This window comes from Filicampus tigris, chromosome 16 (assembly GCF_054856515.1).
Source record: "Filicampus tigris isolate MCC_2025a chromosome 16, RoL_Ftig_1.0, whole genome shotgun sequence".
NCBI lineage: Eukaryota > Metazoa > Chordata > Actinopteri > Syngnathiformes > Syngnathidae > Filicampus > Filicampus tigris.
In genome coordinates this window covers 612,871-636,885 of record NC_141232.1, presented here as the reverse complement: position 1 = coordinate 636,885, position 24,015 = coordinate 612,871, and the positions used below count along the sequence as shown (strand labels likewise).

Here is a 24,015-nt window from a genome sequence, read left to right as displayed (position 1 = left end):
GAGACATTGCCACCCACCCAAAACGGGCTAAGTCAAGCAAAGTACGGCAAACCCGGGAACCGTTTCGATGGTGAAAAGCCACCCAAGTGGTGCGTCAGCAGCAGTGGCCGTTTCAACCATCGAGCTCCCAATCTGGACGCAAAGGCTATCGTGAGCAAGTGAAGTAGACCAAATAAGCATGTGTAGCCTTTTCGCCGACTATTGTATCAGCAGGAGGATAATTGAATTAGCCTGCGCTGTCTCTGCTAATATCGAGCACGTCACGGGGACCCGAGCCACGGGGACCCGAGCCACGGGTCACCGCTCTCTGCCTACCGCCAGAGACGGAGACGTGAATTGTTTAACTGTGCAACGGTAATAAGTGGAACTAGCGCAGATAATGCCCCGCTACTCGAAATGTGTCTTGACGTGAACTAGAAAGTGCGTGTGTGTGTGGTTTGGCAATGAGCACACGATACTCTGAACTGAATCATAACCAGCTCCTCCCCGTTGTTCCTCCTGCATTATTTCGCCACACGCAGGAGGACCCGGTGGCATTTAAGATTAGTTTGCACTTATGCCGCAGTTCTTTACCCTGCGTTCCCTACATCTTAACAAGAGCCATTTTGAAAATACAGACATCAGACATAGGAGGTGGCAAGGTGCTTGAGTGCGTCTGGCTCACTATTTGGAGGTTTGGCTTCTGACAGCCCAGTGTGGACTTCGCCTGTTTTCTTTCCCCAGAGCCTCCACGTTGCCGGCATTTTAGAGGCCCAAATTCAGCCGGGCTCGGCTCCAGCTCAGCGCTAACCTTTCATGAGGATAAGCGCTGCGGAAAATGAATTGATGGATCTGGCCTAATGCGGCAAAGCTTTCAAACTCTGTTTTCAAGGAGTCCGGTCCTGGTCGTATTTCCGACCATTATTCCTGCGTGTTAAAAGCGAGAACGCCAAAGACTTTGAAGTCGCACAAGAAGCATGAGCTGGATTGATCTTGATTGATATCCGATGCAAATGACTTGAGGTAGCTGGAGTGAAATTTCCTATCGGCGCCGGATTCGAACCGACGAGTCGACTATCCGACTTGGCACCGCTAGCACGATGGTTTTGGTGGTGGGAGTACATCACCTTCGCTCGCATTACACTCTGACGTCATTCTTCCAACTTGGCAACTTTCTTGATGACCTCGTTCTTGTAACATTCAGACTTTTTCTCTTCTCCATTATTGACTTTGGTCTCATGACGTTCGAGGTCTCGAGGCCAAGAGATTATGAGTTTACTTTCGGAAAATTTGATTTGTTTCAAGATTTGTCTTGATTTTCTTTGACGTTTGTTTGCAACGCGGCTCCTCCCACTACTCGGAAGAGTCGAGAAACATATGCAACATCGGCAAGGCGGCGCTGACGTCGTCGCACGCGGTCGACTTCCCGTTTGGAGTCGGTGCAACGGCTCATCTGAAAATAGCAGAAATGGTGGCTGCAAAAGAATATAGAGCTCATCATCTGGCTAAGTGACAGCACCCCACTGGTGCCCTGGCAACACAAGGAATTCAAACTCAATCACACCCAAGACGAATCGGGCCCTTGATGTTGGCTGCTTCTGCAACGCAGGACAGCAGGGGGGGGTGGGCCGTGGGGGGATGATTGCGGGCAAAGGGGGACGAAACCCCTTCACATTGGCGAGATTTGCAACTTTTTTTTTTGCCTCCCCGTAAACGCAGCCGATTGTGGTCATGTTGGGAATCAGCTTGATGAACCGTGTGTCATTTTGGATACAGCGCCAATGTGGAATATCAAAAATAGAAGAGCTTTATTTGCCGAGTGAGAAAATGAGTTGACACTCTGTCACCTCCATTATCACTCAATTCCACCTGGAAAGCAACACACTCATTAGCAACTTTGACTTGCTTTTTCCTCGACTGGCTTTCAGCAAAAATGGTCGACGCCTGCGTTCGTTCGCTCCATCTGCTGCTGCGTCAAATTAGCCGCATTATAAAAGCTACACTGGTTAATAATGCTCAGCTGTGACTTCTAGCCAAACATTCGCAATCATTAGTTGGCGGGTTTGTCATGCGTTTAATGGCGATGTATTATTTTCAAAAGGCAAGTGTGGTGTTTTAATATGATATCTGTAACATACTCTCATTCTTTCTACCCGAAGGATAAAAACAAATCATAGCACACTTGAAGTGAGGCAGGCGTCCCCCCCACCTCACATCCTGCTTGTGCAATATTGATTTCGTGACCATGACCCGCGTATGTGGCAACACGGCCGAACAAGAATCCGTCGCCGCCCCTCCTGCCCCACCCCCCCACCCCATTTTGACAACGTCAGCAAACAATCAAGTGGGAAGTGTGGCTACGGCTGACGCTAATCTGCGCATCCAACAAAACTCAGCAAAGTGCTGCTTGTCATTTGTCCTTCAGTGTAGCGTTTCACACAGTGTAGTCTGGCTACCGCTTGAAAGTTGCTCTGGATCTTTACCAGCATAGCTTTCAAGTCAAGGCCAAAGAAAGGTGGTGTTCTTGTGCAAAATGGACCACGTGATTTTCTCTTTTACAAACAGCATTGCTAAATTCTTATTGAAAGAACTCACCAAAGAGGAATAGAAGAAGAAAGCCGATACGAGGGGTAGTGCTCCCCACCCCGGCGCTCTACCCGCCCCCATCTCCCCCCCCCCCCCCCAAACCCTGGCTCGGCGCGGATTAAGCAAGAAAGCATAGTGGAAGTGGGCGGCAGACGTCCGAAATACTGGAAATAAGCGTTGTGTGTACGCACGGCAGATCAACAGAATGTGCTGAGAAAGGCCGCTCTTGGGAAATTTGCCGCTTCCTTTCTGCACACCTCCCTCGAGCCCAAGTTCAAGCGAGCAATTAATTGGCACATCAGAGGATCTCAACTCTTTACTCTGATGTGTATGATTTTGGTTTTTGGAGCCTTCGGTTTATTGTGATGTCCCGCATGAAGTCATTTATTTCACAAGCACAAATCACAGTTTGGTCATTTGTTTTCATCTGACATTTGGTACAGTTGGTGAACAAACCATACTTCTCTTTGGTGTCAACGGGACAGCTTGAATGGCATTTCCAAGGAAAAATCATTGTTTTGTCTCGAAGAAAGCGCAACATCAATAGTTTGTCTTCATTTGAAGGAATGAAAGCGAAAGAGTTACAGTGGGACTCACGCTATAACAGCACAAACAATGACGTTAGTTATTGCGCTGGCAATTGGAGGTGCGAACCTTCAAATTGCTGTCACAGGCCACGTCAATTGTGCCGGCCCACCGGCCTTGGTTGTGTTTGACACCTGCGTCTTGCAGAAAGGATCACTCTTCGAGGCAACGGACGACACTCGCTTGTCTTTCCCATAGCGACAGTGTTAAAAACTGCCTCATCTATGACCGTCATTGTGCAGGTATCCAGTAAGTGTGCGCTTTTGGGCCAGCCCCACACGGGCTCGGACGGGACCACGTACTCCGGATTAGCCGCCGCCAACAAGCCAAAGCATCCTCCCGCATACTCGGCCTTCTCCCGCCGCGGACGGACAACAGAGCACGCCGCAGGCAATCCGGCCCGATCATCCCAGCGAGGGTCCCGCACTGGTGCTGCTTTATGAAGGTGACGTTGGTGCATGTAGTCGGGGGCTCCACGCACCTCATTAGGAAGAAAGCAGCATAAGGGGAGGGAGGAAAAGCTCAGACCATGTCTGAGATCGTCCGGCTCAGCGGATTATTTTTTTTGGGGGGGGGGGGGGGGGGGGGGGGGAAGTCTCTCCTCCGCCTGGACACAAGATTAGGGACACCTACAATCTAATGAAATCCAATGCGACAGCTAAAGATATGAATTTGATGTCAGAAATGTCCTTTTTGCGCTTCTGCATTAGTCCCCAGGGAGGCACCACTCGCCAGATGGTCAAAAGTATCCGGAAGAACTTTCAGTTGCTCAAACGGTGAATTTATCAAGTCGAGTCGAATATTCCATGATGCGTTTTTACGGCGTTGATTGCTCGGCGGGTGCCTCTCGTCCTCCATTTACGGGCTTTCACTTTACTTGGGCACTTTCTGTCTGCGAGGACGTTCGGCTGGTGCACAAGCTTAGGTCAGAATGCGGAAATCTGACACCAGCCGGTGCGCCATATTAACATTTATTTTTTTTAATTGACTATGTTAGAGGCGTAAGTGGAAGATTTCGGGGCGCATACTGGCAATGGACTTGCAAAGTACATTTTCACATTTCCTCTTCACATTTTTGCGGACACATCCGTTGAAAATAAATGCAGAAAGTCCACTTTGATGGGACCAACATCGGTCAAGAGCGAATTGTCCACAGCAATGCCGAGTAGGCGTGATCTTCGATGGCCGTTTGTAGATTTTGCCCTTTGAGTCTACAGGGCAAGGTGCTTGAAAAGGACGCTGGGTTATGACGGCTTGATCTCAACGTTACGTGATTGCGCGTAAGCAAGCGCTCGCCTTCATCTCTCTGTCCTAAATTCCCTGGCACGTTTGATTCCAAGTTATGGCAAGGCGAGTTGCTTTCACGCAGCACTAAGGTGCCTCCTCCTTTTTTTTGGGCAGAGGATTTGCAACGGCTCTGTCAGCACATATATGTCAACTCAGATTAATAGGCGCCCTCCCTACGGGATTGGGATTAGCGCTGGGACAATGCAGCATAAACCAGTGAGAGAGGAGACCATTGTCTTAGTAAGTGTGTGGGCCACAGTTGACCAAAGTCAGGTCCTTGTCCCTTTTTCTCTGCTTGTAGCTTGCAATGTAGCAGCTTCCTGACTGAGCCCAGGACCTGCCCGACTTGTGGCAGCTCCAGGTAAACGAGGGCGTTCGGCTGTGCTGTTCAATGGAGGGTTGCCTGGCGATAGAGGAGCTTGATGTCTCCTCGCCACCGCGAGCTTTTGCCCGCGCCGTTAGCTGAGGTGCAGCACGGATAAACACAGCACCGGAGCACACTCCAAATGAAATCGAGCAGTCACGGGTGGAAATGGAACAGCGCGCTTAGCGTGCATTTTGGGTTCTGCGGTGCAACCTCAAAAGCATGTCCTTGACCATTCAGATGAATGTGATTTGGTGCGATTGGTTCCGGCAGCACAGTGTGATTTGTGGTTGTGGCAGTAGAAATCCGTGTGATAATATGTGGTGTTGGTGATTTTGTCAATTAGCGGAAATGCAGAATTTCTCACTAGCAGACGCTTTTTAAAAAGAATTTTTATTAAATAGGCAACTTAGACAATGTTTACTTGGGTGCTGAATTTCCTACTTGATGGCCTTCCAACGTTCTAAATATTGGAGCCAATCTTCCCCATTGTGTCCTCTAAGATGCTCATCTTTGGAGGGTTCACTGTATGTCGCTTGAAGAACAGCAGCCACACTTTACAATCTTTAGCGCCGAGGAGTCTGACACCTATGTGTGTGTGTGCGTGCGCGTGGGGGTGTGCGTGTGTGTGTGTGCAAGGTGACGTCAACAGCGGCGGCAGCAGTCGCCTGCCAAAAACAGCTAAGAGCGCAGCGCTAATTAGCTCAATCATGCGCAAGACGTCCAATTGCACGCAGCAGTGCGCCATCACCTCGCTACGTCTGAACTTGATTAAGACTCATTTCAAGTTTCACACAGAGACTCCAGTGCAATCGGGACACTTTTTGTAAAACGTTTATTACTTCATACAAATGACACCGCTCAACCCGCTTCATGTCCACGTTCCAACAATGTAATGCAAATTGTGCCCCGGCGACATCAGGGAATGGAGCAAATGTTCATATGTGTTGACTAAAACTCAACCATATGTTTTTTTTTCGCCTCTCAATCAACCGAAGTACCGTAGACAAGGACGTCAATGTCACATGTGACGTCACCTGTGATAAAAGCGCTCTGCAAAATGACTCATGGCGGCCATCTGGATGAGTTTAAGAATCATGGCGGCTTCCAAACAGCCGTTGAGTGGTTCTTTGGAAAACGGGCGCAATGGTGCCAAAATGAGTGAGGGATGCAACCTGCCGGCATTGTTTCGTAGAAATATTCCAGAGGCCAAAAGTTTGCGGAGGGAATGTGAAATTCTGATATGAAAAGTAATCGAGTCAGCCATAACCTGACGAGCACGAATGGATCTGTGTTTTATCGCAGCGCTGCGGCCATGGCGGCGCCGCCCGCCGTCCGTCGGGCCTAAGTGACGTGACCCTGGATCCATCCACCCGGCCCGGTCACGCCGGTTCGGCGGAGCACCCCGGCGACCTTCCTAAGCGAGTCCACAGCCTACTTGAGGCTCACGCAAATGTTAAGGGCAATATATTACCACTTTGCAGTTGGAGCTCGGTCGGGTCGAGGTCAGCTGGGAAGAATGGAACGGAAAAGGACTGAAATGAAAGCTGAAAATGAAAATACCCGTAACGACGTTGCGCTTTGAGGAACGCAATTTTATGGTCAATCGAGAGCAGCCTCGCCCAAACTTGTTCAGTGTCACACGTGCCCGTCAACATCCCCACAGAGAGGCTGCGTCACCTCTCTCAACCCTAAAAAAAAAAACAACAGCAAAAAAAAATCAAACAAACAAACATCTATTTAAAGACCCTGTAAAGTGAATTCATAGATTGGTTTGTAAATACATTATGCCTGTTCAACAATGACACAAAATGTGCTTTTGACGCCGATTTCAAAAATGTCTTTCACCATTTTCTTGTTGACTTTTGAAGTTGGACTTATAAAAGCTTGCACGATACGGATTTCACCGTTGTTGTAATTTATAGCTGTGACATTTCAGGAACAAAAATGTAAAAAAATAGATATTGACTATATTACATGTTGTTGTTGTTCTAATGGAAACCTGATGTGCAAAGGAAAAAAAACGAGGACAGATTTGGAATAGGCGCAGAAAATCATCTCAAAGTTGATTCTGATTCAAAAAAAACGTGTTGATGAGTGTCATGAATTCAAACAAGTGCTATGTAGTACTCATATCGCGGGCTTGATTTTTCACAAGTTTGAAGCCTCCTGCTCAGATACTGTACTCGATTCATTCCTTTATCTTTGCCATTGAAATTTGGCACGCATTTCTCTGTGATGTGTCAAATTTAGAAGACGGATTGATTTTGACTTCACAGGGACTTGAAAGAAGCAGCTAAGCCCACTGAAAAGCAAAGTCCAAACATGTGACAGAATGATTGTACTTTTATGGAGCACAAGTAGGTGCGCGGCGCTCGATTGACTGGCAGCGGTTGAGCAGCATTTTGGCCAGGTAGCCCCAAATTGCTTGCCTGTATGTCAACTTTTTACCCTGCAAAAGCGCAAATGTCCGATTCTGATAGCAGACAGCCGCCCGCGTGGAGCAATCCCTGATCAAGAGTCAACCTGCCTACGCAGCATGGCAGTTTCATATCGTGGCAATAAATTATGATAAATTAGACTTCTGAACTCTGTACATATCTGGCAAATATACTCTACACCTTCTGGATGGTACAATTCTATAAAACGTGCACGCGGGCAGGCACGCAGGTCCCGGCGCTTCGCCTTGCTGCGCTGCTCTGGCTCTGGCTCTGGCTCCGGCTCTGGCTCTGGCTCCGGCTCCGGCTCCGGCTCCGGCTCCGGCTCCGGCTCCGGCTCTGACTCTCAGTCCCAGCCAAAGTCTTGACCAGTCATCTGGTAAAACCTGCTGTTAAAGGGCTTGTAGAAGTCTCGCAGTCTCTGCACCACCTGCGGGTCAATGTTGGGATGGGTCCTGCCTTTGGTTTTGCCCAGGCAGTGGGGTTTGCCGTTGCTCTCCGGCCTCTTGAGGCAAGGGAAGCCCTTTGCCGGGTTAAAGTGGAAGTGCTTGCGGGTCACCACTCTCCTGAGCCCCAGAAAGTCCTGCACCCGCGCCACCTCCCCGGCGGGGTCGCCGATGAGCCGCTCGCCGCTGACGAAGAGCAGCTGCTGGGCGGGGAAGTAGCGGAGCCAGCGCTCCAGGTGCTTGGCGTACATGCCGATCTGAACGGCGCTCCACGCCGTGTCGATGGCGCCCGCCGACGTGTTCTTGAAGGTCAGGCTCTCGAAAGGGGCGATGTCGGGCTTCTTGGAGCGGGTCTGCGTGTAGTCGGAGATGGCTCGAGTGACGGGGTCTCGGACCACCACGATCAGCTTGGTGTCTTTGGACATGCTGCGGATGCGGGCGGGGACCTCCTCGGTGATGTAGTAGCTGGGCGTCTTCTCCATGGTCAGCTGACCCTCCGAGGACTTTGGCATCAGTGCCCTGCAAAAGACGCAAATGCAGTTAGGTGTGCACCGCCGACAGCATCGGGCGCCCTTGCCCATCCCCGCCCCGTTGGCAATTGCACCCCGAGTCCAAGTCCGAGGTGACCTTCGAACCCAATCAGCTGTGGATGGGGAGAGGGAATCTCCCACCAAAGGACGAGCTGTGTCCCCGAAGGTACCACTTGGACTCGTGTCTCCCCTGAGGCTAATAATGACACTCCTTCTTAGCTGGTTGTATCTTTTCCGCAAATGTTCCTCAACTTGAAAAGTCAAGCGTCAAGAGTTGACAAATTCTGCACAATCCCAATTCAAGCCCTTTTTTTTTTTTTTTTTGGGCGTGCCCAAAATAGAATCTCCTTCTTTTCTGCTTCTCCGACTACGGTCAACGCTAACGTCGCCACTTGAGGGCCGATTGCTGGATTTCAAGCTTGCACCTTTTCAAATGTTGCCGTCCGTTCGGAAGCTGTCAAATGTCCATTAGCGTAACCTTTTGAAAGGTTTCCAACCCTAACGACAAGCCGCTGTAGCCCGAAAGGCACAGCAATGTACAGTTGACGCATATCCTTCCATAAGGCTAATTCTTGCGCTCCAATGGAAACGCTTTGTACCTTTCAATGCGCGTTCCCAACTTGTAGAACATATGAAAGCAGTTAAGAAGCCATAGTAGGCTCCCAGGAAAAGTACAACAAGCTATGTACTTTTTTTCCCAACAGTGTGTCAAGAATAGACTTTGTGAGGCCATTTTTGTCTTTCGGGCTGATTATTGGACTCCAAGGTAACGTGCCTTTTTGCAGAACCAGAATAGTTCAGACATGTCTCCGAGTTGTTCGTCAAGTGTGAAGGGTACAAACAATACGACAACCTACTTTTTTGCCAAGAGTTGGTAAGGAATCGACGTAGAGTAGGAGCCGATTTTCCGTCCCCATAGTCAAGAAAGTGTTTGCGGTTGTGCAAGTCTGGTGTCAAGGATATGAAAAGCAGCAGTTGAAGAAAGCATCCAAAGGGGACGGCGGCATTCAAATTCCGAAGATGAACTCTGACGGATTGTCAAACGGTGAGGCTGGAGCTCGCCGGCCGTCATCGGGAAGACAAATGAAGGCGTGGAGTCCGGCGTGGAGTCCGGCGTGGGGTCCGGCGTGGGGTCCGGCGTGGAGTCCGGCGTGGGGTCCGGCGTGGAGTCCGGCGTGGAGTCCGGCGTGGAGTCCGGCGTGGAGCGAGCGCGTGAGTCTTCTTTGGAATGACAAGGAGGTGGCGTGTCAGCGCGAGCGAACCAGCCAGCCAGCCAGCGCGCTTCCAAATAGCGAGCCTCAAGGAAGACGTTCATGTCTGGCTGCTGCATTGAATCTGGCCTAATTTTGAAGTATCGGGTACTCGTGCCACCGATACTTCAAGAAAAGTCTTTATCGGCAATTGTTTTCATTACGTTAAATGAAATTTTACTTTTCAAAAGTACGAGCAGTATCGGTGAGTACTCAAAGACCGAATACTCGTACTGGTATCGGTGTGAAAAAATAGTGGCATCGAACCAGCAAAACATCATGTTTTGATGGCATAAAAGTTGAATCGACGCCAGCTCGCATTTTTTTTTTGCTTAATATGAGAGGTAGTGAAAGAAGCCAACACTCGCTCGCCGCCCAAATATGTTTGTGGCGTATGTTTCCCTCGTAAATCAGCGCATGATGTGTTTACCAGAATCCAGCGTGAGATTTTTGGAGCATGACGTCATCGCATAATGACTTTAATTGTGGCTACTTACAGGTTTTGATCATAAGCTAATGATTAGCAGGGCAAGGAGTGGAGCCGCATCATTAAGGTGATTGCTGTCATTGATGTGTTGCTACACGCCCAAGCAGCATCAAGCGCCGCTCTTCAACTTTTGATCTCGGAGATAATGAAGCAAAACTGAGCTGAGAATGTTTTGAAACTTTTAGCATCAATGGAAACAAATAAGCATCACCGCCACCTGCTACCTTTTCCTCAGTCTGCGGGGACCCTCGGGACTTACACGCTTCTTGCTTCCCCCCCCTCCCCGAGAGCCTCAGCCACTTGTCGTCATGGCTAATCAAGCCCAGTGTGAAAGGCACAAACAACCTCGGCGCAATTAGCGTGCCTCTCTTACTGTGCACGCACATGAGCGGACGAAAAATATCCACCAATGACAAATATAGCTGCTAGTTGGGCAAATATCTTTTGTATTCCCTTTATGTGTTTATTTTTGATAGGAGTGTATTTTTGAACACATTTCAAGTGAAATCACAGCCGCGGTAGTTGATAATCCCTGATGTAGAGGCCACCTAAAGAAACACATCAACATCCTCCAGCCGTCGTGAGGAATCCTTGAAGATAACGGAGGGAGGCAGGCGGGCTGTTCACAGAAGAAGAAAAGCAATCGGAGCATTGGGGATGAAGTTACGTGGTGCCGAAGGGCGCCGCGGGGCCGGCGGTGGCTCTGCCTTGTGACCTTGTGGCTGTTTCGTCTGGCCCGCTGTCAGTCAGGCGTCGCCGTTCAAGCAGCCGGCGCGGTTGGGAAGCCTTTGTTTGCCTTGAGCACTTTTTCCGGAGGCCAGGTTCAAAGGTACGACTTTTATGTGGCGGCGGTGGATGAGGCCACTTCAAGAGCCCACTCCTCATCCAAAACCTTTCGTTTGATTTCTTTTTGACACCCGATTTCCATGCACATTTCAAGTGCTGCGACGGCTTGGAAACCCACGCTGGCTAACGTGTTTTCACATCTCCACTACGACATTGGCTTCCCCACCACATATTCGGCCGGACCGACTCTTAATTGGCTTCGGCTTTGCCGTGGCCCCCCCGTGTGACGGCAGAAGAAACAAAAGCCGGCGCATTATCTAATGTCCCGATGAGTTCTAATCTTGTACTTTTGGAAGCGCTGCGAGGGGTTGAGTGACTGTGGGAATCAGAACGGCTTCTCCCCTCCGAGAAAAGGATGAGAGGTGCTGGTATGTGGCCACTTGGAATAATCGCGGCAACTGAGAGCGAGACAAGTTCCAGACTCCAACGGAAGGGTCCGGGCGGGGAGGCCATCCATCATAAGCAACCGTCGTCACATGGCGTTGCGTGCGGGATCTTCTCATGTGATGACGAACGACGGCATAAATAGAGCGCGGCCTCCATTATTATGCACAGCTTAAGTAGCAGGAGCCCAAAGTGTCAGCCTTGCATTAGCAGCACATTGTGCACCAGACAATTATCATCAGGGTGGTACTGCATATGCTTGTAGTACTATACGGACCGTTATAGAATAATTACAGGCCAGTATAAGCCCCTTATACACGGTGCGGTTCTATAAGGGCTTTTCCGTGGCACGCGCTTCGGAGACAAAATCAACGTGTTGGAAGTAGGGTAGCAACGAGCTGGTACTTTTCTGGATAGCTTCGAGCACATTGCCCTGGGAATTGAAGTGAGGAATTTTGTAAATATTCCCAAGTGAAATCAAAACGAACCGTCCCTGGATCATACGGCGACTGCGATTGCCGGACGGCTGCAATAAAACACAGATCCATCGATGCCCGTCCTTGAACGGTGTCGCAGCCCATGTATCGAGATAGCAGAGGTAACAAATTGTCTTTGGCTGGGGAGAAGACTTTGCAATTGTGAATGTCGAGCACTTTAAGAAGTCCCCACAGCACAGGATAATCGCCCTGGATAATCTTTTCGAGACATCAGACCAGCTGCGCTTACTTTGATAGCGAGAGAGGGGCAAATCCTCAAATTTGGTCCCATTATCGGGATGTGTGTACCCCACTTTCCTGCTTTGAATGTGAATCTGGAGACTTCCTATAGCTGGCGGGGTTTTATTCCTCTTTGAAACATGACTCCTAACACCAGAGGATAATTGCTCCGGATCATCTTACACAGACAACCGACTTTGATGGCCAAGGAGGGAAAATGCTCAAATGTGTCCCGGTTGTGGGTATGTGTGTGCTCGGCTTCAAAGGCAAAGGTGGCGAGTCTTCTGTTCTCTTCTTCTGCGGGATCCGCGCGAAAGAGGCTACGGTGCGTCGGAAAGGCACTCTGATGTTTCAGCTCGACTGCCAATGTGCAATCAAACGGCAAAGAACACAAAATGTGTTTCATTTGGAGCCACGGCGTGATTACGTCACCACTCCGGAGCCGCTCGGTTATTCACACCGATTATGTTTTTCTACCAAAAAAAGCTCGGTGTGATAGGATCAGTATTACGTCAAGGAGTCCAACTCCAAATCGCCAACTATTTTTTCAGGCCAAGCACTTGATCGGCAGTGAAATATTGGATTTTTTCCCGTGAGAAGATCAAAGTTGAGATAGCAATCATCATCGTCGCTTTCACATTTTGAGACAGATGAACGCCACGAAAACGGTGTAGCTTATTAACTGAGCAAACCGGCATCGCCGTCAGGCTCTCGGACAAGTTACGGCACGTGTTGTTGTTGTTGTCAAGATCATCTATGGGAAGATGTTGAACACCAATTAGCATTCGCTCTTTTATGCACGCAACTTATTCGTTCCGCCTTGTCTGTTCAGAAGGGCTCACTCAGAGACGCGTGTTCGGAAATAGACGGCAAACACAAGATTTACTTGGTGAAGTGCACGGTTTCACATTCGACGGGTTGGCACTCAGTCCAGAGACACGGCGACGGTATTGGCAAACGGGCCATTCAAAAGTAACCTTGCCATAATATTCTCTGTTTGAAGCTGACAATATGCATGATTTTGTTCGTCGGTCCAACCGTAATGTTTGAGCATCCCTTATCGTGACACTGGAAATCCATCCGCGCATCTCCTTTGTAGCGAGCGTAGTGACAAGCGTGCGGGCTCACTTGCAGCCGGTCTGGAAGCGCGAGCAAAAGCAAACAAACGGCATCAAAGCAAGCAAACAAAAGATGGCTGCGGCAGATTGTTGCTTTCTAAAGTTGTTCCGACTCGTCTCCAGTGGGGAGAAGGCGAGAGGCGGTCGCCGGAAGCAGCGCATTCTCTCTGAAGATACTACAAACGAGATGACCGACCAGGAAGTGGGAAACGGCTCTGGGGCCGGGGGATGAGCCCATGCAGTCAACTTCAGTCTTTGACAAATTGCTTCCGCAGGGTTGTCCTAACGAGACCAAAGAGAGGAGCGGCGCGTTATCAGCGTTGACAATCTGCGCTACTCGCTGCTGGGAAACCACGACCAGTCCGTTGAGTCTGATTCGAATGGTTGGAATGCCGGTGGAGGTATTTCAGGCAAACGCGTGAAACGCAAGGCGAAATGCTGAGCAAGTTCTTTTGCCGCTCCCGCCATTTGACGATAGCGCTCGCTAATGTGCCGAGCGAGCGAAAAGCGCCGCCGGTCCAGTGGACTGGGATGAACCTGGCTCTTGGGAAACTTTGCATCCCAGAGACGTGCCAAAGTGCCCCAAAGCTTGAAAGTGTCTTTTCGCGGGGCCATTCCATTGTGGCGGCCCCCCGCCGATTGCCGTCAAAGGGCACTTTCACCCTCCTGAGCCCATTTGCATACAAAGTGAAGGCAGCCAAAACATGTTTCACACTAATTGTCTGCTCCTTTATTGTGGGGCTTAATGCAGACCTCAGGGGTTCACTGGAGTCCCCTTTCATTCAGCTCCATAATGCCGTCGTGCCTTTCTAAAGGCTGCCTCTAAATTTACTGCCCTCTATCTGCCACTGGTGGACAGTGGGCCACCGAGCCCCCTCCCCCAGAGGCTCAGCGGAGGATTAGCCCATCCTCGGTGAGTTAGTAGGGAGGCCGCTCGGTCTTCGATGTTGGCGTCCTCAAGGGGTAAAACATGATTCGGCCAATTAAGTCACATCTCGGGAGAAGGGCCTGATTTGCTGCCGCCACGTAGTTAACGGCATGAGGAGGGGCCGTGGAGGAAATTGTTCCCACGGCTATGGGGGAAGAAGCGTGCGACCGATGGACGGGCCTGGCGGCGAAACGTGTCACGTTGCGCTCGCCGTCCCGCTGTGCGGACCTCCAGCGGAGCAGACGCACCAATCGCAGTCCGGGGGTGCGCAGGGCGGCCCTCAATGCCGGCCAAACAGTGGAACGTGTTCAAAAGGAGTTTTTCTCGTCCGGTTTCGAACAAGCGTTGATTCAAATGCAACACTTTTCCATCACAAATGCAAGACGTAATCAGCAAGCGTCAGTACCCGGTATCGCCAAGTCCTCAAATGTAAGTACTCGTACTTGAGTTGAGAAAGTGGCTGCAAGTCGTTGCATCCCTCGATCAATCCAAGAACGGAGCAATACGTTTCCTGGTTGTGTCAGACAATGAAGTTAAAGGCCTGTCGTGTGAGCGCAGCGCGCAGGTCCAAGCGATTCATGAAGAGGATTTGAGATTGACGTTTCAAGGATTTGCAATGAAAAAGTGCTTGCAAGGGCCCGACTACGTTGCTCGTTCGTATATCGACAAAGAGATGGACCCCTCATCGGCTGATCAGTGTCCTCACCCTGTGCACAAACTCATCTTTTGAGCAATGCTGCGCTTCCCCTGTTGTGTATGGTCGCTTTGAAATCCAGACGCTGACGTCCTCTTAAGCGCAGCGCAGCGCTCTGCTCGCACACCCGTCCAACCTGTTGCCATAACTGCGTTTTGTAAGTCAAGTTTGCGACATGTTTTCATGTTGAGCAAATGTTTGCATATCGTGCGACCGAGCTGATCCCCGATCTGAGTCCTGATGTCTGCTCGGGCTTGAAGATGAAAACAAATGGCTGACAGGGGATCAATGGAAGCGCAGATGGATCTGCTTGAGTCATGCTCGCGGCTGCCGAGGGACCACAACACTTGAAGCGCTTTGCCCAATCGCAACGACACTTTAATGCAACGTATTGTTGAATCAAGACTTCTCATGGGGGCGATGGGCTCGATCGGATGCTGCATGCGCAAATGTTCCAGGAACAGAACAAGGTCGTGCAAATAAGCACGCTATCACTTTGTCAACAATGCCCGGACATTTTGTGTCCTGTGTTGACGCCGCAAGCGTGCTTACACAACTACAAAGGACTTTTTGACCTTTTCAGCACATCCTGCTCAACGCTGCGTCTAATGGCCTCATTACATTTAACTCATCAGCAGCCAATGCTTGACTCGTGGATGGATGGATAAATGATGGGAGATAGATTGATGCGATGGAAAAGTCCATAGTGTTGTGGTTGTTGTTGTCGCTGTTGTTGCTGTTGTTGCACGTGTCGGCGGCCGGCTCACCTGTACCAGTCCAGGCCCTTGTGGTAGTTGCGGTCGAAGAAGTGCGGCTCTGCCCCGGCCGCGCGCACGTCCGGATGCAGGCGCAGGAACTCCAGCAGGGCGCGCGTGCCGCCTTTCTTCACGCCGATGATGATGGCCTGCGGCAACTTGGCACTCTCCGACTCGTTGAGGAAAGCCGACGCCCCGTTCACGTCGCTTTCCTCCCACTCGTCCCCTCTGCTGTCCGCCTCGTTGTCCGCGTTGTTGTTGTGCAGGAGCAAGTCCCGGGACGAGCCGCCGCCGCCGCCGCCGCCGCCGCCCTGCCGGGGCTCCGCCAGCGCTCCTGCGCGCTCGTAGCCAAAGCCGGGCACGGCCGAGCTGTAGCCCAAGCAGCAGTAGATCATGTAGACCCACAGGGACAACATGATGCAGAAGACGAACACTTTGTTCTTCACGTGGGCTGCTGGCGCAACATGGAGAGCCTGACTATATTCCATAGGAGCGACTTCGCGTCCAGGTGGCGGGCATCTTGGCCAAGTGCACCCAGCTCGCTAAACTGTCAAAGTGGCCATTTTGCTCCAAACATCGCCCCCTCAAAACAAAACAAAACAAAACATAAATGTCAGCCAACGTACGACGAGCTCCTCAGGTGAAAGCGCGTCACTTGCTGTGCGCCTTGTGAGCACACACACGCACTCCAGCCACAAGTTGAAGTTGGATCCCGTCAAGTCACTCACAGTAGCCCACACGACAGGCGCGCTTCCGGTTAGACCCTTCAAAGTAATACCAACGCGGCGGATACAAATCAAAAGTAATCGTCACTTCCAGCCAAAGGAATGCATAAAAACACGCTTCGTCAGCTATTCAATTGTTGCAAAGTGCATGTCAAGTCCATATTTCGAGCGACTTTAACGCGACGTAAAACGACGAAGTAAATACAGCGTTTTATGTTGAAGGTAACGCTGCTCCGTTAGTTGGAATGAATCGAAATTGTCGGGGAAACCTCATGACTTTTATTGTAAATAATGGAATGGAGAATGTATGAATAATTGATCAAATTAAATGTACACATCACATGGAGCACATCCTCTTTTGGGCAGTGATGCCGACATCCGCCAGTCAGAAGCATTTAGACAACGCTGAGGTCTTTACTTGGAATGGGGATAGATACATTTTCCAATTTTGAATACAACTTTTATACCTCTATCATTTTTTTTAACCTTTCTAATGTATTATAATGACTGTCTTTGAAAATACGGAGAACTCCGTGGTTAGTATGACAGCCTCATAGTGGGGGAATTTTAAATCTCAGCTGGCCTTCCTGCGAGGCATTTGCATGTTCCCCTACATGTGCTCGTTTCCCACATGTAATTGTATGCTTAGTAAAGTGCTGGCAACTAGTCCAGGCGCAACAAAAGTCAGCTGGGATAGTCTGCATCTTAACAACAACACTATGAGGACCAGCGCTAAAGGAAATGGTGGCTCCATGACACTTTTTAAAAACGTGTTCCCCATTCATTCAGATGAGAAGGCATAAGCTCAACCCCGCCTAATGAGAACCAGCGCTACAGAAAATGGATGGATTTATTTTTGTCATTTGAAATGTAGTCTTGGTTAGAAATAGGCAGCGCTTGGCCGCACTGGCATAACAGGCACATTTCTGTCTGGATGAACAACAAAATGAAGTTTGATCAATGCTTGTCACGGCTCAGCTGACTTTTGTTTGCACTTGACACGTTTCCTGGTGTTGTTGTGTTGTGAGTGTTCCACTGAGTCAGAGGGAACTGACCTCACAAGTGCTCCTAATTGCACGTCCGAGCACCTTGACTGTGCGTTGAGACTTGAGCAATTAAGTGTATTAGTGTGACACAGGCAGCCATAAATGTTAATGGTTTACTGTGGAAGAAGGGTGCGGTGCAGCCACTGGAAGTGACGGTGAGGACGCACGAGGCCGTATAAGTAGCGCAGTAGCTGCGTGTGTGTGTCGTCTCGGCTCGGGTCATAGGCCCGTGGCACCAGCGCACCCCTGAGCTAGCAGAGGATTAGCGGGATTACCCCCTGAGCGGCTCTGTCAGTCAGCGATTCACCAGACCCCCTCCATTCGCCCCCCTCTATCTCAACCCCTTATCTCGTCCCTCAGACGGCTATATGAGATATGCACTCACGGGTCACTACATTAGGTACAAAGAGCCTTCACGAAATCATCTTGGTTTCGGTGGAGCAGGCGTAGCGTTGCCACATTGGAGGAAAATGACAACAATAATCAGTGAAGGATGACAGTGAACTTTGGCTGTGTCACTATGATGCAGATTTTGAAGCAATTTCTTTGGTTTTAGAGTAACTCTCCGTAAGTGCGGTACCCTGTTGTGCAGCGCTCGCTTCTGATTCTGATTAAGCGGGGAGAATATATACCTGTACATATTGTTGCATGCGGTGCTGCGCCGAGTATGGGGAAGTAGCAGTTCTTCGAAGGGTTATAATTAGCGTTGCGTCTGCGCTCTTTGCTACTAGCCCGTCAATAGCATTTGGCATTTTATGTTAGCCATCAACTTGGTGGACTTTTGTTCGGTGAAATGACATTCCGTATGTTGAACATTTTGGTTTAAGTTTGCAAAGTTGGAATTCTCGGTCGTTCTATGTGTCACTTTTCCAGCAAACTTCAACTGGGCGTGACAGACATCTTGAAGCAAGCACACTTTGCCTCTTATTTAAAGAACGGTGCCAGCAAAAGTGTAAGCACAGGTGCTAAGGAATACTCGGTGCTTTAAAAATAGAAAAGCAGTAGAGCGTAGTCATCTTAGGAATACTTGGTGCTTTAAAAATAGAAAAGCAGTAGAGCGTAGTCATTTTAGGAATACTTGGTGCTTTAAAAATAGAAAAGCATTCAAACGCAGTCAAACGGCCTTATTGGCTTCCTTCCGTAATTCCAATCAGGTGTGTTGAAGATTCCAAATGATCCAAATCTGTCCAGAATCTCGTTACAGAAACGTTGCGGTTGACAGCAAAATTGTGCGAGTAACGTAAACAAGAGACACAGAGGCACGTCACGTTATCAGCTTGTCACCAATGAAAGTCCAATCTTTATTGATTTTCCTGCAACACACCAGCACCCGCACAATCTGCTTGTTTAAGGTTGCCACAAACTTGATGCTGGTATTGAAGCACTTTTTCAGATATTCATCATAATTAGCGCCAGGCGCCGAACGGTGTTTAGAAAGGGGGACGCGTGTTTGCCTCCTTTTGTGGGCCCGCTCATGCTTGCTTGTTGAGCCTTCTTGCACGCACGCTTCTTGGTTTTCTTCCATCTGTTACGCTTGATGCTGCGGGAAGATGAATGCAACCAATAGCCCTTTTCGTAATAGTCAAATGGACGACTGCGACACTTCAACCGAATGCAACATGTCATCAAGCAGCATCAAAAAAACAACAACTTTTCAAAAGAGGACGTATGTGAATAATAAATATGGACTCATGCTGACACCCGATATCAAGATAAACACATTCAGTGTTGTTGTGGGCGTTTTTTTGTTGTTGTTGTTGTTGTATTTTTAACCAAACAACATGTGTCCTCCCACACGAGTGGCGCGCCGCTAATAGCGTTGTGTACCTGCTTCTCACCTCGTTTTGTTGACATGTCAGCGCTCGGCAACCGCCGCGTGAATAACACGGCAATTAAATGCAAATGTACCCCGCATGCGCACTCTTGCGTCAAGCTGTTGTGTCGGAGGTGTGCCGAGAAAAAAAACATACTTCATTGCAACATTATTCTTCCTCGACTCTTTGATGTGCTATGTTTTTTTTGTTTTTTTTCCCCAAACTGTAAAGAGGAATAACAGTTGTGATTAAGTGTACAATGTAAACCACGAGTTTTCAATCCTGTTCCTCGAGGGCCGGTGTCCAACCTGTGTCCTCCCCGCTGCCACACACCTGATTCAAATGAGCAGGGTCATTATCCAGCTTCTGCGCACCTTGCTGATTATATGGTCATTTGATTCAGGTGTGTGGCAGCGGGGAGGACACAGGTTGGACACCGGCCCTCGAGGAACAGGGTTGAAGGCCCATGATGTAAACTCGAGCAGGCGTAGCTAGCAACGTAGCGCAAGAGCTTGTGATGTGCGTGGCCACTTGTTGCTAGGCAGAACTTGCCCAAAGCTGAAAGTTGCACAAACACACTGCAGTATATTTGCGTGTTGATGTACGTACCTATATGTGTTTTCATTTCCTATTTGTGTGTTTCACATTTTATCCTCTTCACTAAATGTCTGCTGTTCACTTTTTTTTTTTTTTTTTCCCCCTCCCCACTTTACTTACTCTGCCGCTGTTTCTAGTCTGTCGACTCTTGTTGCTGCTGCGATGCTCATGTTTTCACAGTTGCAATCAGCCCTCCGAGGGCAGCAATAATATTCACAGCGGGGGGGACGCGCGGTGGTCATCCGCAGCCAAACATTTCTGCTTTACGACGTCCCGGCGTCGACAGCAGCCGCAGCTTCGTAGTTAACAATGTGGAGTCGTAAAGTTGCTAAAAGCGCATGACGCACGTCGGTGTCTACGGCGTGTCAGATGTCGGCCATCTTAAGAGGCCTAATTGGGCTTGAGTGGATGAGCTCATCCGTCTCAGAGAGGCAGCAAAGAAATCCAAACAGGAGCAGCAGGCCCCAACCAGGTCGGAGACAAGCAAAGCCCAACGGCGAGGTTACCGCAGATCAAGACGCAGCTCGCACTCCCCTAAGGTCTTTAACTGCGGCTAAGGCCAATTCAAATGGCGGTAAATTCTGCGTCTATCCTCTGTTGGGGCAGAAGCTGCGCACAGCCTGAGAGGATTTCCTCTCTTGATCCTGCCGAAATGGTTTTATCCCTCGCTGGCTGTCCTCCTGGACACGAAGGCAGGAAACCTGGTGGCAGGTTGCGAGGCTCACGCCGGCTTAGCGGCTTCGCTTCTTGCCAAAATCTCGCAGAAAAGCGAGGTGAGCGAGAAACGGCGCTTGCGCGTGAGCAGACATGAAGACAGACGGCGATCGCTTTAGGGGGGCGGACGACTTGATGTTGTGGATGTCGTCCATGGCTGGCTTGCTGGCTGACGACGCTAATCCAGCGGAGGCACTTGAAAGGCATAAATCCATTTAGACCAATAGGAGCTGTAACATGCCATTCCATTGGCTTAAGAGCTTTTTCAATGACCTTACACTGACTGGCCCTATTCTGTAATGTCCTTGCTTCAAATTGTTCTACTTAAGAAAAGGATGATCTTGCCTTTGCCTTACATGATATCGTGATACTGACGATAACTGGAATGAATCCGAGTGAATCGTATCAGAATTGGATTGGATTGGAATTGGAACGGCAGCACCTTGCTGCCGTTGGAGTGAATCCCGGATGAGAACGCGGAAGCCATTCGGGCCGCAATGTCGGCATCGTATCGGAGGTGAAAAAAGTGGCACGGGGACACCCCTGGTTCTCGGTCTCGGTTTTTGTCAAACCAACGTCCCCGGATCTCCTCGGCATGGCCGCATAAGCTTTGTAACTATCCTGCTTGGGCTTTGCCACCCGCGATGCTGTTTTGCACCGGATGCTCAGCTGAGGCGCTTGGCTCGTGTCGAGCCCCGGTCGGGGTCCGTGCGGTCCCAGTGCCCCGGGCCTCCTCTGTCACCCCCCACCACCAGCCCCGAATATCCTGCCGCCAAGTGTTGTTTACCGTGGTCCCCATCGGTCGTCGAGTGTGCTTGACTGGCAGAAGTGAAGTCGGGCTTGTTTTACGAGCAGGGTTGGGGGCGCCCGGGGAAGAGAGAAGACAAACGGGGTCGTTGGTGAAGTGACAGACTGCCGCCAGCTCTTAACGGAGTTCAGCTCAGGGTCGAGGGAGGGAAGCGAGCTTGCTCAGTCGTCGACACTCGGCGGAGTCCGGCGACGCTTCCCCGCATTCCTTCGCCGCCGCGTCATCGGGACGAGAGGATGATTGGTGCGTTGGGCTCAGCCTGAAAAATAATAATTATGTGGCCTTTGGAAGAATCACTAGAGGGCTCCACTGCACCCGATACATTAAAGACAGCGCGCATACGGTGCGGCTGTCAGTGTGCCACAAATCAATGCATGCGCTGTGAAAATATGTAACTAGGTTTGTATGACACAAACACGTAAGGGCGGACACGTTTATCAGGCCAGCTGTTGTGAAAACGAGAAGCCGTCATCAGGGAGCTTTAATGTGGATGCTTTCATTTTCCGTCAGCTGCCCGTTTTAAACAGGAACGGAATCAATCAATCGCTGCAATGTGTGTGTGTGTGTATTGCTTCACCATTTGTGTTCAAATGTTTACAGCTTTCTAACAATGCCAGTATTGATGCTAATTTGTGACCTATATCTTTGCTGCAGTAACACTGAACATTTCCCCACTGTGGGATCAATAAAGGCCTTCTTATTCTTATTGTTATTCTAATTTGATGAGCCCATCCATAGCATTTGCGTGATGTGTTAGCATTAAGCTAACAGGCCTTCATAAGACCAAGCGTTAGTTTTACGCTTCCTGCAATTGGAACTGTCGATAAATACCTTAAAGGCGCTTTTTTGGGGGGGAGAAGAACTGTTCCATCTGTGTCAAAGTGCACAGGTCACGCTAAAGGTGGGCAGAAGAGCCGCCATCCACTTTGTGACTTCCCTCACACCGATGCAGGTTAGAAAATGGAAATGTGTCCAAACGCCTGCACGCAACAAACTGATCCTTGAGCACAAAGCACACTGCTTACTTGCACTTTGCGGTGGTTTGCTGCCTGAAGCAAACCATGTTTTACTCGCAACAAAACCTGATCAAGCGACGACCGGTCGAGAAAAAAACCCCAAACCTCCTCAAAGTTGTACCTAGTGACTTGGATGACCTCTTGTCACCCGTTGGCTTAACGACGCACTTTTGGCTTGCGGCGACCTGCCCGCGCGCTGCATTTGTCCCCAGATAAAAGGCGTGCTACGGCGCCGTGCCGGCCTCCCTCTATTGAACCCGAGCTGGCGGCAGCCCTGCCCTGCCTTTCTTTCTTTTCAAGCCGGCTCACATTAGAGGGGCCAAGTGTCCTTTTGTCCAGCAAGTCAATGCAAAGTCTCTCATCTGTTGCCAGCCTGTTGTTGTTGTTATTGATGGGGAGGCAGGTGGACCCCCGCCCCACAAAAAAAAAACAAGTGCAAGGATGGGGGATGATGCGTGATGTGTTTGGTGTGTTTGTGTTTTTAGGTCTTTGTATGTTTTTTTTTTTTGTTTGTTTGCATTTTGCACGGTTTCTTGTGTGAGGTTTTCAACCATTTTTTTAAATGAGTGTTTTGGTGGTATTTGTGTGTTTATCTTCTGTGTTGTATGTACGTTTGGGGGGGGGACGTGAGTGCCGTCTGTTTTGTGTGTTTGCATTTTCTGTGCTTTTTTTGGAAGAGAGTTTGTGTGTATTTTTGTCAGTGTTTTGTGCGTGTTTGTTTGTGGTGGTGTCGGCAGCAAAATGACTTGGAAGTGCGCACAAAGCATTCAGGAGTGTTAAGTGGCAGGGTGGACTTTGACTTGGGCGTGGGGGCGTGTTGCATCTGGACCAGATCATCTAATGCTAACAAATGATCTGACATGAGGTCGAAGGCTGAGATCAAGGCCGAGGGACGCTCGGCGGCGCGCGAACGGGGGAAGCGCAGCAAGCTTCGCTCCGTCTCATTTCCTCGCCGAGGCCTCGTTCCCCTGCTGGCAGCGGGCGCCCACCTGCTGGCCCGTCGCGTCGGCCCTTGCTCTAAGCAGGATGCTCTGGCTTCCCGACCGCCTGACGGGCCGAATATGTGGTCTCCAATGGTCTTTGGAAACGCCATGAATCCGTTGTAGCCGCCCATTAAAGCACAACAAGCGCTTTTGTAATGTGTTTTTGAAAAAGGAAAAATAGCCCTCTATAATATTGTGCTGCTATTGTGCATAATTAAATATCATGAGCAGAGTTTGACTATTTTGGCATCACTTTGAATTCAGACGTTGTGCTGCTGCTTCTGGTGTGCACGCCTTGGACACCAGGGGACAGTGTAACACTGCCCTACCAATATAAATACAATTGGGAATTGTTACACTGGCTCAGTCAACCACAGTAATATTAGTTGTTGTTTGCAGTAAAATTCAAGTGGGCGCGAAGGCTCTTTTTTTCAACAACTGTCGTTGTGAAGTCGCTTGAGCTGACTGCCGGCATGCAGAGCTTCGTCATTTCTTCCATTTGTGCTCACAAGTCACAGCGAAAAAAAATCTGCGAGACGGCGTTTATTGAAAAACTTGCAAGTAACGAAAGACGTCCAAACTGCACGTTGTCTCGTGCTGTGGTTTGGAAAAGCTGATTTCCACAAAGACAACACTGCTCTCTTGTGGACACCTGAGTCAAAGTAGCAAAAACGGAATTGTATATGCAGCGATCGATGGTTGGAGGCCGTCGGCATCATCACGGCAGGCAGAAGTGAGCAGTCACTTTCAAATCTCAGCATGTTTCGCTTTCATTTTCGGCGTTCAAGCCGATTGAATTTAAGCGGGTCATGTTCAATTTTGTTGCAGCGAAACACCAAATACACTAGATGGCAACATTAGCTTTCTGAAGGAAGGTGCAAACGAGAGAGCACGTGATCACCGTAATAGATGAGCGCTC

General features: G+C 49.7%; 1 protein-coding gene across 2 annotated transcripts; it reads right to left on the bottom strand.

The window, feature by feature from the left end:
* Nucleotides 1-5,619: 5,619 nt before the first annotated feature.
* hs3st3b1a (heparan sulfate (glucosamine) 3-O-sulfotransferase 3B1a) lies at nt 5,620-16,090 on the bottom strand. 2 transcript variants are annotated; one of them, XM_086055499.1, is made up of 2 exons: nt 15,406-16,090; nt 5,620-8,204 (listed from the first exon to the last, which is right to left on the bottom strand). In XM_086055499.1, the coding sequence occupies exons 1-2, from the start codon at nt 15,879-15,881 to the stop codon at nt 7,586-7,588; spliced, it is 1,095 nt and encodes a 364-aa protein (XP_085911625.1). In that variant the 5' UTR covers nt 15,882-16,090; the 3' UTR covers nt 5,620-7,585. The 2 variants fall into 2 exon arrangements, with proteins under 2 accessions (XP_085911625.1, XP_085911626.1); XM_086055500.1 differs by lacking the exon at nt 15,406-16,090 and adding an exon at nt 14,651-15,380.
* Between the last annotated feature and the right edge of the window lie 7,925 nt (nt 16,091-24,015).